The sequence below is a fragment of the Rhincodon typus genome, chromosome 18 (genome assembly GCF_021869965.1).
Source record: "Rhincodon typus isolate 14 chromosome 18, sRhiTyp1.1, whole genome shotgun sequence".
In the NCBI taxonomy this organism is placed as follows: Eukaryota; Metazoa; Chordata; class Chondrichthyes; order Orectolobiformes; family Rhincodontidae; genus Rhincodon; species Rhincodon typus.
Window position 1 is genome coordinate 16,506,334 of NC_063349.1, and position 13,045 is coordinate 16,519,378.

The 13,045-nt window shown below is 39.5% G+C and overlaps 1 protein-coding gene across 1 annotated transcript in view; it reads left to right on the top strand.

The window, feature by feature from the left end:
* The window catches only part of LOC109933000 (rho GTPase-activating protein 8), a 70,216-nt gene that overhangs the window by 18,674 nt on the left and 38,497 nt on the right, over positions 1-13,045 (top strand). The window contains exons 2-5 of the mRNA XM_020532040.2: positions 7,036-7,141; positions 7,958-8,101; positions 10,741-10,828; positions 12,314-12,445. Of these exons, the coding sequence (XP_020387629.1) occupies positions 7,114-7,141; positions 7,958-8,101; positions 10,741-10,828; positions 12,314-12,445 (392 nt within the window). The 5' untranslated portion in view covers positions 7,036-7,113. The remainder of the gene's footprint in view (positions 1-7,035; positions 7,142-7,957; positions 8,102-10,740; positions 10,829-12,313; positions 12,446-13,045) is intronic.

The window sequence follows — 13,045 nt, forward strand, 5'->3', positions numbered from 1 at the left end:
GGTAGAGATTTGGGGAGTTTTATTGAGCAAGAGATCAGTTGCCATTGATATGCGACATGGCGAGATCACGTGTTGCTAAACATTGATGAGAGTTTAATTAGTTTGTGTTCAGTCATGGATTAATATCTGTTTTCAACCATGCTACCTAGTGTGGCCTATGTTGGAAGGCTTCTAGTTGTTCTCCTGCTGCACACTGAGTCTGCTCAGTTCCAGAGCTTGTCTCCATCAGTATCAATGAAGCCAGTGAGTGTGCCCCCACTTCTGCTTCAGGTCTTCCTCAAGAATTCATCTTCTGCTGCTAACTGCTTTTGAAGGTTTGCACCATCAGTCAGAGTGAGGGGTCCACTACCACTGTCACCATGTAGTGAGATCATACTGAGATTGTAGAGCGAGTGGGTCTGTCATGTTTGTTGAACAACAATTTTTTTATTAACTATTTACATAAGTGAGTAGGAGCGAATATCCCTAGAATTTTATAGGCTCAGTCCTAATTTGAGCTTTGGCTCTTTGTCAGCAGGCAACACTGCATACTTTAGAAAGTGAAGTTACCCATCGTTCCACAGGAGCATTTAGTAACTCATTAAATTGTTGTTCTGCAGAGGGGGATCTCAGTATTAGTAATAAACTGGTGTGAGAATGGAAGTAGGAGGAATCTGTCCCAAAGGAGACCAAATGCATCATGAGATCAGGGACCAGCTATTGGTCTGAACTTGAGTAACATGTATTGGAATGGTTCCACCACACATTGCATTTCTGGTATGGTTATATATCACCAGTGTAGATTTACACAGCTAAGTGGGTCAAATCAAACCCTGCATCCAGCAAAGATTTTGGAGCAACAGTTAATTGGTTTGGTCACTTTTTAGGGGAATGGCAATGTCCAGTGTTGCAGCAGAAGACTGGGATCACTCCGAGACTATCAAAAGTCAGTGATGTCAGAATTCCCAGCAGTTTGTCATCAGGCAGCAGTAAGCACACACTAGGATCCATGCTGCCACATCAGTAATGGGGATGACATGGTCAACAGCTGAACAGTGGATGGGAAAACATTCCAAAACTGCTCTCGAGAAAGAAGCGAGGAGAGGAGAATCTTGGTGGTATTAGTCTGCATGGACAACAGAATAAAATTAAAGATTATTGTCCTCTTCAAATGGAAAATCATGCTGAAAGTCAAGTTCCTTGCAATAGGAAAATTTTGTACGAGTCCATGACAACAGTTGAGTTGATGAGGATGAATTGGAATTGCAGATCAATAAAGTTTAACATAGACATTTAATGGCCTCCACACAGAGCACAGTTTATTTGTGTGGGATATGTTCAGGTCCAGTTGAACTGATGAGGTAAAGAAAAGCCTGCAAAGAAGTGATACTTGATTGTAATTATACCAGGAGCGTCGAACATTTGTTTGTCACCCTGTTTTTAGAAGTGTGCTTCAACAGGTTATTCAAGGATTATGTTTGTAGTGGATTTTTCTTGCAGAAAATGCCTTCACATATCATGGAAATACATTCGCTACCCTCCTTGACATTTTCTGTTGTTTTGTTGTCAAATCTTGGGATCCCTTTAATGCACAAACTGTTCTCCGGTCATTCACAAAACGTGGTATATCCAGTTCGGTGGGTGGAGAGGAAGATGATTCTGAAATCAGAAATGTCAAATCAGATCTAGAGTGGGATCCTTATGCCAAAGTGAATCAAAATGAACTTTGCAACAGTTGCTGAAGACAATGATTTTGATGTTTAAGAAGTTTGATAGTGATTTAGTGTTCAGGCCAAGTATGTTCCCATTGATTTGCTTTGAATTACCACTTTATTTTCACATTTCAAAGGATCAGTTTTGCAGATATTACTGAACTTGACAGAAGTAACATCAGAGTTGCAATCAATATTATAAGATTTTTGTTTTTTTATCCTAGTGGTTGATGTTTTAAACTTCCCAAATAACTAGGCACAGCCACCGTTTCCTCAAAACTAGTTTAATCCAAATATGTCATTAGTGTTTAATGTGTTCAATGAAAATATTATTTTTAGATTGGGGCTGTATGGTAATATCCTTTCCCAGGACACCACGTTGATAAGTGAACTATCCTGTTCAGATTAAATGGTGCTAGACCCTACAACTAACCTGTCAAAATTTCTGTGCTCTGCAACATCCCTTGGTGCTCTTTATTAATTTCATTAACAAACTCTGTTATGGATATTGGCTGAGGACAGTATTAGGCTTTGTTATGATTCCCCTGCAGTCAAGTAGCTTCATAAGAAAAAGAATCACCTTGCTGGTGTAAGGTAAATTCACCCTAGTCTACCCAGACCATAGGGCTGCTCCCTCATTAGAGAGAGAACTGCTGGTGATCTAACAGGTGAAGGGTCATTCATGGTGGCCTCTGCTATTGTGGGAATAAAACCCATGCTGTTGGCATCACTCTGCATCATAAACCAGCCATCCAGCCAACTGAGCTAACTGGCCCCCGCAGGCGTGGGGAGTAGCTGCAACAGCTTGATTCATGGAGCAGCAAAGTGAAATGTGACTGAGCCGGTAAGCATTGAGGGACTGTTTAATATAAGTGAAAAGATAGAGAGTTAGGATTCTTTGTGGATTTTAAAATCTCTCAATTATTTTTAATAACAGAGAATCGGAAAAAGAAATAAGCGACAGTACTGAAAAAGTACTGTTTGCATTATTGAATACTGCAAAAAGCCTAATGCAAGTGTCTTCATAGTACGGTTGCATTATACCAAATAATTGTGGCAGATTAAATATTGTCATTGAAATATTAATACTTTTTTTTCTCACATCTCTGGTGACGGGCAATTTATTTATCTTTTATTGTGCTTCATGAAATCCATTTGAGAAGTAATCAAGTTGCAAGTGAACTGCATTTTATCACTCTGGCAACACTGGTTTTAAAAGGAATCCTTCAATTTAAAAACCAAAAGAGGTTCAGTGTTGTGAAAGGGTACATGCTGTGCTGTACATTTCATTTCAATTCTGTTCAGCCAAGTAAACTTAATGAAAGCTTATGATCTGGTAAATATAACATAAGTGAGATGCAGTATTGTCATGGAGGAATAGAAAATGTACCTTCTTAAAAAGCAGTCAATTTCCTGTATCTGTCGGAATAAAATGTTGTTTATAGCCTGCAAACATCCTGATTACTTTTACTAATATTTTGCATCTTTCAAAACCAGTCAACATTATCTTTTGTTCTATGAAGGAAGTGAAAATCTACATTAATTTAAAAATTTAGTGGTATTTTAAACAGTATTGGAACCAGCTTATGTTTTTTTTTTGTCCCTTCTTGCCCCATGTGTCCAGAAATTGATTTTTGAATTTGTCATAACTTTCATTATCATTGTGTAGCCCTTGTGTAGCTAGATCAGACGTAGGATATTGAATTCTCCTCCTGAGTAGGTTCCTGGTGGAGTGGGGATACCACCCACTAAATTCATCTGCCACTAACCTATCGCTTTCACTTCCTGATAGATAGATAGATCCATTATCAATGCAAATTATCTGCTGTGGTGCTAGCTTTCAGCAAAACTGGAGCCAGTTAGAGGTTCTGCACAACTTTCAGAGCTGCAGAAAAGGTTTGACCTAGCAAATAGATGAACCACAGAAATTTAACTGATGCTCTGAAATTAAGTGCCCTGAGAAGGGGCAGAGAACACTGACCCTGTTTTGAATGAGTACGTAGAGGCTTTCATCGCAGCTTGCATTGTATAGTGTAGTGTGGCAGTAATGGAACAGGTTCATTTCTTCTTAGGCACTCCCTTTTGGATTGAGGATGACTTTTTTTCTTCTATTCTGGTGTTGTGGATCCTGAGTGTCAAAGCAATCAATGCTGATTGGCACACCATGCTTTACGTGGCACGGGGTGGTGGTTGCTGAGGCGGATGGGTGGCTGGCTATGGATTTTGCACACTCCTTCTGCAGTTTGCTGTTGTTCTCCATCTGTGCTCAATGTTTGGCTCCTGTGTAGATACTTCTCTGAATCGGGTGGTCTTGGCAAGCGAGCCCCATGAATCCATGTGAATGTTACAGTTTTTTTTTGTTTGGGAAAGACTTAAGGACACCCATGAAAAGCTCCCTTTCCTGTCTTGGTAACCACATGCTGTGACACAGCTTGGAGCAGAGAGCTTGTGTCGGATGTAAATGATGTGCCTCCTTCCCCCAACAACGATTGACTGTAACCAGTACCTCAGTGCTGGGGATGTTGGCCTGGGACAGGACACTCGTACTGGAGTACCTATTCCTGCAGAGGCATGGCTGTGATACTTGTCAAGGAATTTGATGTGTTTGCTGTGCCTTGTTAAAGTTTCTGATCCATATAGGAGAGCTCTAACTCTGCTACCCTGCAAACAGTGAGATTAGCATCAGGTTTGAGATCTTTGCCATCAGACACTCAGCTTCCAGTGTTCCTCAGACAGCCAGAGGCTGTGATATTGAATTTCGTTGTCAATGTCTACCCTCATTTACCCAAGGTATGGGAATTGATCCATATTTTCTAATGGCTTGCTGTGGATCCTGATGGTCAGGCAATAGGTTTGTGTACTGGGAACAGGCTGGAAAAAGGCCACTTGTCTTCCAGATTATATCCTGCAGCTCACTTACTTGCACCTTGGGGAATGCATCAATGATTTGTTTTGGAACTCAGTGTCTTAGTCTGTGCACTAGCAAAGGTTGTCTGTAAGCTGCAGCTCGATGAGAGGTTGGGGGTGGAGTTGGTTCTGCACTGGAGGTTGAATAGATTCTCACTAGTCCTGTAGATAAGCTGCAGTCCAGTCGGAAGCATCATGGATATGGGATGGAGTGTTGTGACGAGGAAGATAGTGAAGGAAATTGGTGTGATTACCCAGCCTTTCTTGACACCAGTTTTTCCACTCATTGGATCTGTTGGTGAGGACCACAGCTGCCTTACCATCATGCAGCAAGCAGAGAATGGGGATGGATTTCCACGTGCAGCCAGATTTGAGGGCCTCACTCCATACTCCTTCTCGTTTGACAGAGTCAAACAACTTAGTGAGGTCAAAGACGTCCATGTATAAAGCCTGTTGTTGCTGTCTACATTCTTGCTGTGATGATCATGGTGAAATATTGAAAGTAGACAGAGAGACTGGTGTCTCTTGATGGATGGAATCTGCTTCATGACTGATGGGAGATTTCCAGCCATAGGCAGGAGGCAATTGCGGTGAATCTTTGTAACAACTTACCCTGTGGCGACCAGTAGGAGATAAGACTAAATTGCAGTAATGAACAGAGTGGTGATCTTCTCTGTCTGCCACAGAGAAGGTTGTCGCAAAGATTCTCCACTTGTGCCATCATGGGGCACAAGTGCTGCTTTTGACTGTCACCAGCTTCCTGCAGAGGTCTCAGAGCTGAGATTACAGACCTCAAACCAGCACAGTCATTTTCGCGCAACATCTGTTATTAGGAAAATGTTAATGTCTATCGTAAAGAATGCAATAGCAGACCATTTAGAAATACATAATATAATGAAGCAGAGTCAACATGCCTTCAAGAAGGAGAAATCATGCCGGACATAGGTACTAAAATTCTTTGAGGTGGTAACAAGCAGAATAGATAAAGGAGAAGCAGTGGATGTACTGTGTTTAGATTTTCAGACAGTATTGGAAAGGTACTACAAATTAGACTCCTTAATAAGAGCCCATGGTGTTAAAGGTATATTAGCCAATCCTCTATTCATGCTAACTAAAAGAAGATAGAGTTTGAAATGGGGGACATTTTCAGGATGACAACCTGTAACTAGTGGAGTGTTGGGGCTATAGCAATTTACAGTATGTATTAATAACTTGGATGAGGAAACTGATGCACTATAGCCATGTTAGTGGAATACAAAAATAGATGAGAAAGCAAGTGGTGAGAATGACTGAGTCTGCAGAGGGATTTAGACAGGTTATGCAAATTGTCACAAACTTGGCAGGTGGAGTAGAAGGTGGGAAAATGTGAGGTTATGTACTTTGGCAGGAAGAATAGGGGGTTATTATTTTAAATGGAGAATAACTGTAACAAAAAGCCCTTGAGTCACACAAAACTAGTATCCAAGTTCAGTGGGAAATTGAGAAGGGATATGCAATGTTGGCCTTTATTTCAAAGGAAGCGCAATGTAAAAGTAGGCAAGTTTTGCTTAGAATTACAGGGCATTAGTTAGAACACAGGTGGAGTTTTTGAATAGTTTTGAGCCCCTTTATCTAAGAAAAGATATACAGCCATTGGAAGCAGTTGAGGGAAGTTTCACCAAGCTGATACCAGGTAGGAGGGATTGAGTTTAAGGAGAGATTGTTTAGGTTGGGCCTGCACTCATTGGAATTTAAAAGAATGAGAGATCTTACACAAGACACGCAGGAGACTTCACAGGGTAGATGTGAAAAGGTTGTTTCCCCTGAGGGTGAGTCCAGGAGAGGGCATAATCTCAGAATAGGGGGTCACATATTTTAAGATGGAGATGAGAAATTTCTTCTGTGTTAGTGAATCTGTGGAGTTCTTTAACACAGAGGACTGTAGAGGCTGAGTCATTAAGTGTATTCAAGATTGAGATAGACAGTTGTTTTTCCAAATCAGTATAGGAATACAAAGTAATAGAGAAAATGCAGGAAAGTGGAGTTGAGAATCATCACATCAACCATCATCTCATTAAATGGTAGAGCAGACTTGATGGGCTGAATGGCCTATTTCTGCTCCTACATCTTATGGTCTTATACTAATAGGATATTACTTTCCAGAGTGTTTTTTTTTGATTTTGGGTTTTGTGAAAGAGCCATAAATGGTATAGGAATAACTTTGAATTACTACCATTGTGAGCAACTGATTTTTCTATTTAGATTGGACTATGGTGATGATATGAGCCATTATGAAACTAAACGTGTTTATGAATGACTCACTAACTTATTTGTGAGTCAGGCATGCGGTGAGTTGTGACACACAGCACACATACCCATTGTTAGAGAGGAGGGAAGATCATTGGTCATAGACTAACGTAATCTACTTTGTTTTTAAACAAAATATTTTTCTTTTCAGTTTCTAATTTAATCAAAAGCTACTTCTTCACTGGAAAAAGGCAATTGAACAACATTCAGTGTGACTTAAGGAGCTGACATGAACCTGGAGCAGTTGGCTGAGAAAGGTAAGTGGAGATAGGGAGTAATGTTTAACTTTGCAAGTGAGTTCAGTTCTCTGGAATTTGACAGCAATGTCACAAATGCCTACATGAAAGCCTGTGAGGTGTGAAATAATTGCATTTGGGACTGTTGGCATCGCCAGAGCTTTTTACAATAAAGGTGTTAAAATGTAACTGGAGACCATCCTGAATAACGAGTCTAAAATGAAGGCCGTATACAGCATTTTTCTTTCGTAGTTTTAAGTTCTTTCTATTTGTTGGTACTGTCTATTCAATAGTAAAGTTCACTATTTTCAAGCAATAACACAGCCCTTTGTTAACTAATGCAGGATAGTGGATACAGATTAACGTTCATTATTATGCTTAGAAGAGCCTTGCAGAAGCTCTGTGTACTGGGACGATAACGTGATCCTATTTCTTAAAGTTGGTGTTGTTTCGTTGTGTATGTGAATATAAAATGCCAGTCCTGCAAATTTAGCTTTAGTTCATATTTTTTTTAAAAAAAACTCTGTCGACTCCTCCCTAAATCTAGGGGAAATATGCTACCACTAGACCAAATATCTGTTAATAAGCAGCAACAGAAATAATGTGTGAGGAAGCTTTTTCCAAAAGGAAGATTACATCAAACTGATGATTGACGTACTGGGAGTGAAGTGTTCAGTGTTGCGGTGAAAACCTTTCAAAAACAAACACGAAGAGTGTGGTGGGAGGCCGAACACAAAGTCTCATATTCCTTCCCCTGTTAAAACCTGGGTAACCTAAGTATAGTGATGGTACATAATAATCTAGATCCTTTTTTTTTGTTTGTTTATTATTTAACAGAGCTTTGCAAAGATGAGGAAGAACAGAAGATTTTGAGTGGTGCAAGTTCAGTTTCAGTGCTTACTCCATTTGCTGCAGTCCCTCCCCTAGATCTCAGTCACCCATTTTTTGATGTTGCAAGGCATGGAATAGTCCAAGTAGCAGGTGGGTAAATAGAATTTAAATGTCCTCGCTGTTTTATCCATTATGGCACCAAGGATTTTTACCGAGATTCCTGTTTATGGAAAATGCAAAGAATATATATAATACACAAGATAACAGCTAACATGGTATGAAACAATACAACAGAACTACATTACAAAGGTAATCAAGTTAGTTAGAATTGAAGAAACAATGAGATATGCCTCTCTAATGTGATTGACTTCAAATCCAAATTATATTGAACGTCATGAATGTCACAGTATTGCAACAGTAATAGAATGCAGGCCGTGGTGTGAGATTAATTATCGTCATATAATGCGGCCAACCAAAATAAAGATAAATAACTACCCTTTAGAATCATGTACCACCCCTAAACCCCTCCCTTCCTAGTGAAATTAGTTAAGTTTAAGGAAATATGGAGCATCTTTTACAAAGTCAGTGTGGAACTCGATAACGTAAAGCAATGAAAAACACTATTAAAAACAGCTGGAAAATCCCTGGTGGCTGACTCTAGCTGAGTGAGATCCTGAGAAGCTGCCATCGCAGAAGGCTGTGTCTTGTAAGAATTACTTACCTGTTAGACTGAAATGATTAGGAGAAAATAAATCCTCCTGTCCCAGTATGACCCACAGATAAATTGTGTAAATCCACCCTGTATCAAAAGTCATAAAGAAGATGAAATTGTGCAGCTGTACAGGAATTATCAATGAAAGATGTGAAATTTTACTCATTCTGCTATTGCCTTGCCTTCTGTCCCTTCTCTACCATGTTGGTCCAGTTCTCTCCTATTCACCTAACTGTATCTTGACGCAAAAATTTCCTTTGGCCTTGAAGACAACACTCAAGATGAATTTACTTAAGTTTGCATGCACTTCTGGCAACGGTCTATTCTGAAGTCCTTTGCTCACAATTTTGTGTGTATGCTAAGAATGGATGGTGGTTGATTCCTGTCTTGCAGTCAGACTCATTCTCAACAGAGAATTAGGTTATTAAGTAATGCAATTGATATATTAAAAATCAAAGAAGGTTTTGGCAAACCAATCTGATTCTTATCTATAATTAAGTAAAATGGCCAACACAAATCACTCTATTGGCTTATTCCATTAAAACTGATAATGCGTTGCAATTGGGAATTTATGCCCTGTCACTAGTTTTTATAATCCTAATGTGGTAATGAGAGATCAAAAGGAACTGGATCACTTCCATTCCCTCTGAAAGTGAGTATATAACTGTTTTGTCTCTACCCACTGACTGTGTGACATCAGTCATAGAATCCCAATAGTGCACAAGGAGGCTGCTCAGCCCATCGGGTCTGCACCATCCCTCCGAAGAGCATCCAACTCAGACCCAGACGCTCACCATATCCCCATAACCCCACACTTACCATGGCTAATCCGCCTAGCCCGCACCTCCCTGAACACTATGGGCAATTTAGCATGGCCATTCCACCTAACATGCACATCTTTGGACTGTGGGAGGAAACCGGAGCACCCGGAGAAAACCCACGCAGACACGGGGAGAATGTGCAAACTCCACACAGGCAGTCATGGAGTCATTCAGTGTGAAAACAGACCCTTCAGTCCAACCAGTCCATGTTGAACATATTCCCAAACTAAACTAGTCCCACCTGCCTGCTCCTGGCCCATATCCTTCCAAACCTTTCCTATTCATGTACTTATCTGAATGTTTTTTTAAATGTTGTAATTGTACCCACATCCATCACTTCCTCAGGAAGTTCATTCCACGTGCAAACCACTCTCTGTAAAAAAAAAAAAAATAAAATTGCCCCTCGTGTCTTTTTTAAAACATCTCTCTCCTCTCACCTTAAAAATGTGACCCCTAGTCTTGAAAACCCCCATCCTAAGGAAAAGACAACTACCATTAACTACACCCGTACTTCTTGTTATTTTATAAACTTCTATCAGGTCGCCTCTCAACCATCTGAACTTCACTGAGAAAAGTCCCAGCCTTTCGTTATAACTCAAACCTTCCACACCCAGCAACATCCTGGTGAATCTCTTCTGAACCCTCTCCAGCTTAATAATATCCTTCTTATAACTGGGTAACCAGAACTGGACACAGTATTCCAAAGAGGCCTCACCAATGTCCTGTACAATCTCAACATGACTTCCCAACTCCTATAATCAAAGGACTGAGCAATGAAGGCAAGCGTGCCAGACGCCTTTTTAACCCTCGAGGCTGGAATCAAACCCGTGACCCTGGTCCTGTGAGGTGGCAGTGCCAACCACTGTGCCATGTGCTGCCCAGTCAAATGGGAGGAATCACTAACCACTTCAGAACCATTATCTATACAACAAATTGCTCAGAACACAAGTACATTGTGCACAGCAGTTGCTGTCCAATATTAGAATTTTAAGTGCATAAATTTGCAGGTTACCAGTAACTTGACCCATTAGATGCTATAACCTAATCTGGGTATAAAATGATACATCTGCAGCACAGATATATTTTGCATTAAATCAAAGCAAGGATTTTTACAGAACAGGAATAGTAGTAGACAGTATCCTAACCTGTAATGTATTTTGGCTGAAAAATCCTACCACTGTCTGTTCTGGATGTATCATCTCTTTTCAGCTTTATAATGTTGCAAATTGCATTTAGTCTGGTTTCTTTCCAATTAGGTGATGACAATTATGGAAGAAAACTGGTTATTTTTAGCAGTTGTCGAATGCCTCCTTCCCATCAGCTTAACCATCGGAAGTTGCTCGAGTAAGTTTCAAATAATCTTCTGTGGCAAAATCTTTCATTCATGATCCCAACAGTCCCATTGGTATTTCCGCACTATGGTTACTAAGTGTGATTATAGCAACTTCCTCTCTTGTTTGGGGAATTTGTTTGCTTTGAATTAAACAACTTTTTAAGCTTTAATTTAAGCGCATTTCGTGCTTAAAATTAATTTTCCACAATTTGTGCTTTGGCAAAATAGGATTTTGTCAAATAGATGATGAATAGGATTTTGTTTAAAACAATTTTTAAATTTGCTTGAGAGTATCCCAACAAGTTGAGCCCTCCTAGCATATTAGCTGTACTGATAGACATAATTATCAGTCTGCTGCGTCCATGTGCAAACTGATTGATGGAATTTTCCAACCTTCACTTCGAATTTTTCATTCTGTGTTTGAATTAAAAATTGATCTGACAGTGCCACCTTGTGGTTTGTAGCACATGTGATATCGGTGTTCTGATGAATCTGTCTTGATTCTTATTTTGTTAGTAGTTCCTTTTCCATTCCACATTATATGTATTCACAGCTAAGTCAATGGGGAAAATTGGATTTGTTGTCACATTAGCCACATTGTGTACATTCAGGGTCTGCACGAAATCATATAGTTGTTCTTTCCCTCTGTTTAATCCTCCAGAAAAGCCATCAGAAATCCTCTGGGTGAAGGAAAGAATTTACATTCATTCATTTATTCATTCATCGGGCAATCAGTATTGTGAATATTTCATAAAACTAAATATCTTAAAATGCATTTCGCTGTACCTAAAGGTTTCTTTTCGATCATGAGTTAACTCTGATTCCTATCTTCAAGCAATAGATTGACCTTGTATAACTGTACAATTTCACAAAATTGGCTTGAAATTTGTTGCCTGAGCTCACTTGTGTGAAAAACACTGATCTGGCTTTGTTTCATTTAGCAGTGTGAAAACTGCATTTGATAGAACTTGCTTTCAAATCCAATGTCCTGTCAGTTATAACGTTTGTTACTGCATCCTTTGATAGCTACAGCAATTCCTTTAGAATTTACAGATAAAAAAGAGTTGGTTAGGGCAAGGAATTGGTTGGGGTTGCAGACCTGGTCGTTACTTGTCTTGGTGCACCTGCAGATGTTAGATGAGTAAGAGGTTCAGTTGGACAATAATTCAAGCAACATCTCTGCCCCAACCATTTAAAACTTCCATTAAATAACAGTTTAGGCTTAATCACTAAAGTGAAGTGATTTGCTTATTGGTGACTAACATCTTATAATTCCTGCAAACATTCTGTGGGCAAAGTTTGCTTTTATTTTAGATTGGATGGCAACTTTCCAACAATCAGTATCTTGCAAATGTATTTTTTTGAAATGTGTGCTCCTCTCTATTCAAAATCAGTCTCTGGCAAAATAGAACTTTCACGTGGGCTTAAACTTCAAAAGTAGCATTGACATTTCATTGCTATTGCAATAATATGCTTTGCTTTCCCCACTGATGCAGATACCTGAAGTACACTCTGGACCAGTATGTTGAGAGCGATTATATTCTTGTTTACTTTCATTACGGGCTCCGGAGTAGCAACAAACCATCTTTAAGTTGGCTACAGCATGCCTACAAGGAATTTGACAGAAAGTAAGGCAATTTGTTCCATATCATTCAAAATAGATCTTTCTGTGCTTTGCTTGTGAGTGGTGTAGGACGAAGGTACCAGTTTCTTTGCTTGTTTTCCAAAGCATTTACTGCGATGAAAGGAGTGTTTGCTTTTTTTCCCATTCTGACACAACAAGCATTTTGTATCATTCTCCCACAATTATCTGGTTCTGATCTCCTTTTTCAGCTTGTTGAAGATCACTTTTTTATTGGTAGACTTGGAAGTATCAGTTTGTGATAAAATTCAGTATAGCAGACTTTTCACAGAGCTTCATGCTGAGCAAGATGTGTGCATCATCAGTGCAAGCATACTGTCATATTAAACAGATTATGTAATGGTTTCAGCAGGGAAAGTGTGAAGTGTTATATTCCTATAACGGGTCAGGAGCTCTGAAAGAAGTTGAGCTTTCACTTTTTTAAGACAAAGTAGATGCAGCTGGCAGCAAATATTAATACTAATGGCATCTTAAGCTTTAAAAGTAAAATTGATAGTTGCCCAACCGAGACCAGCTTTATATTTCCTATTAATTGAATTGATTTGCTATGGTGGGATTAGACCCCCATGCCCCCAGAGCGTTAGCC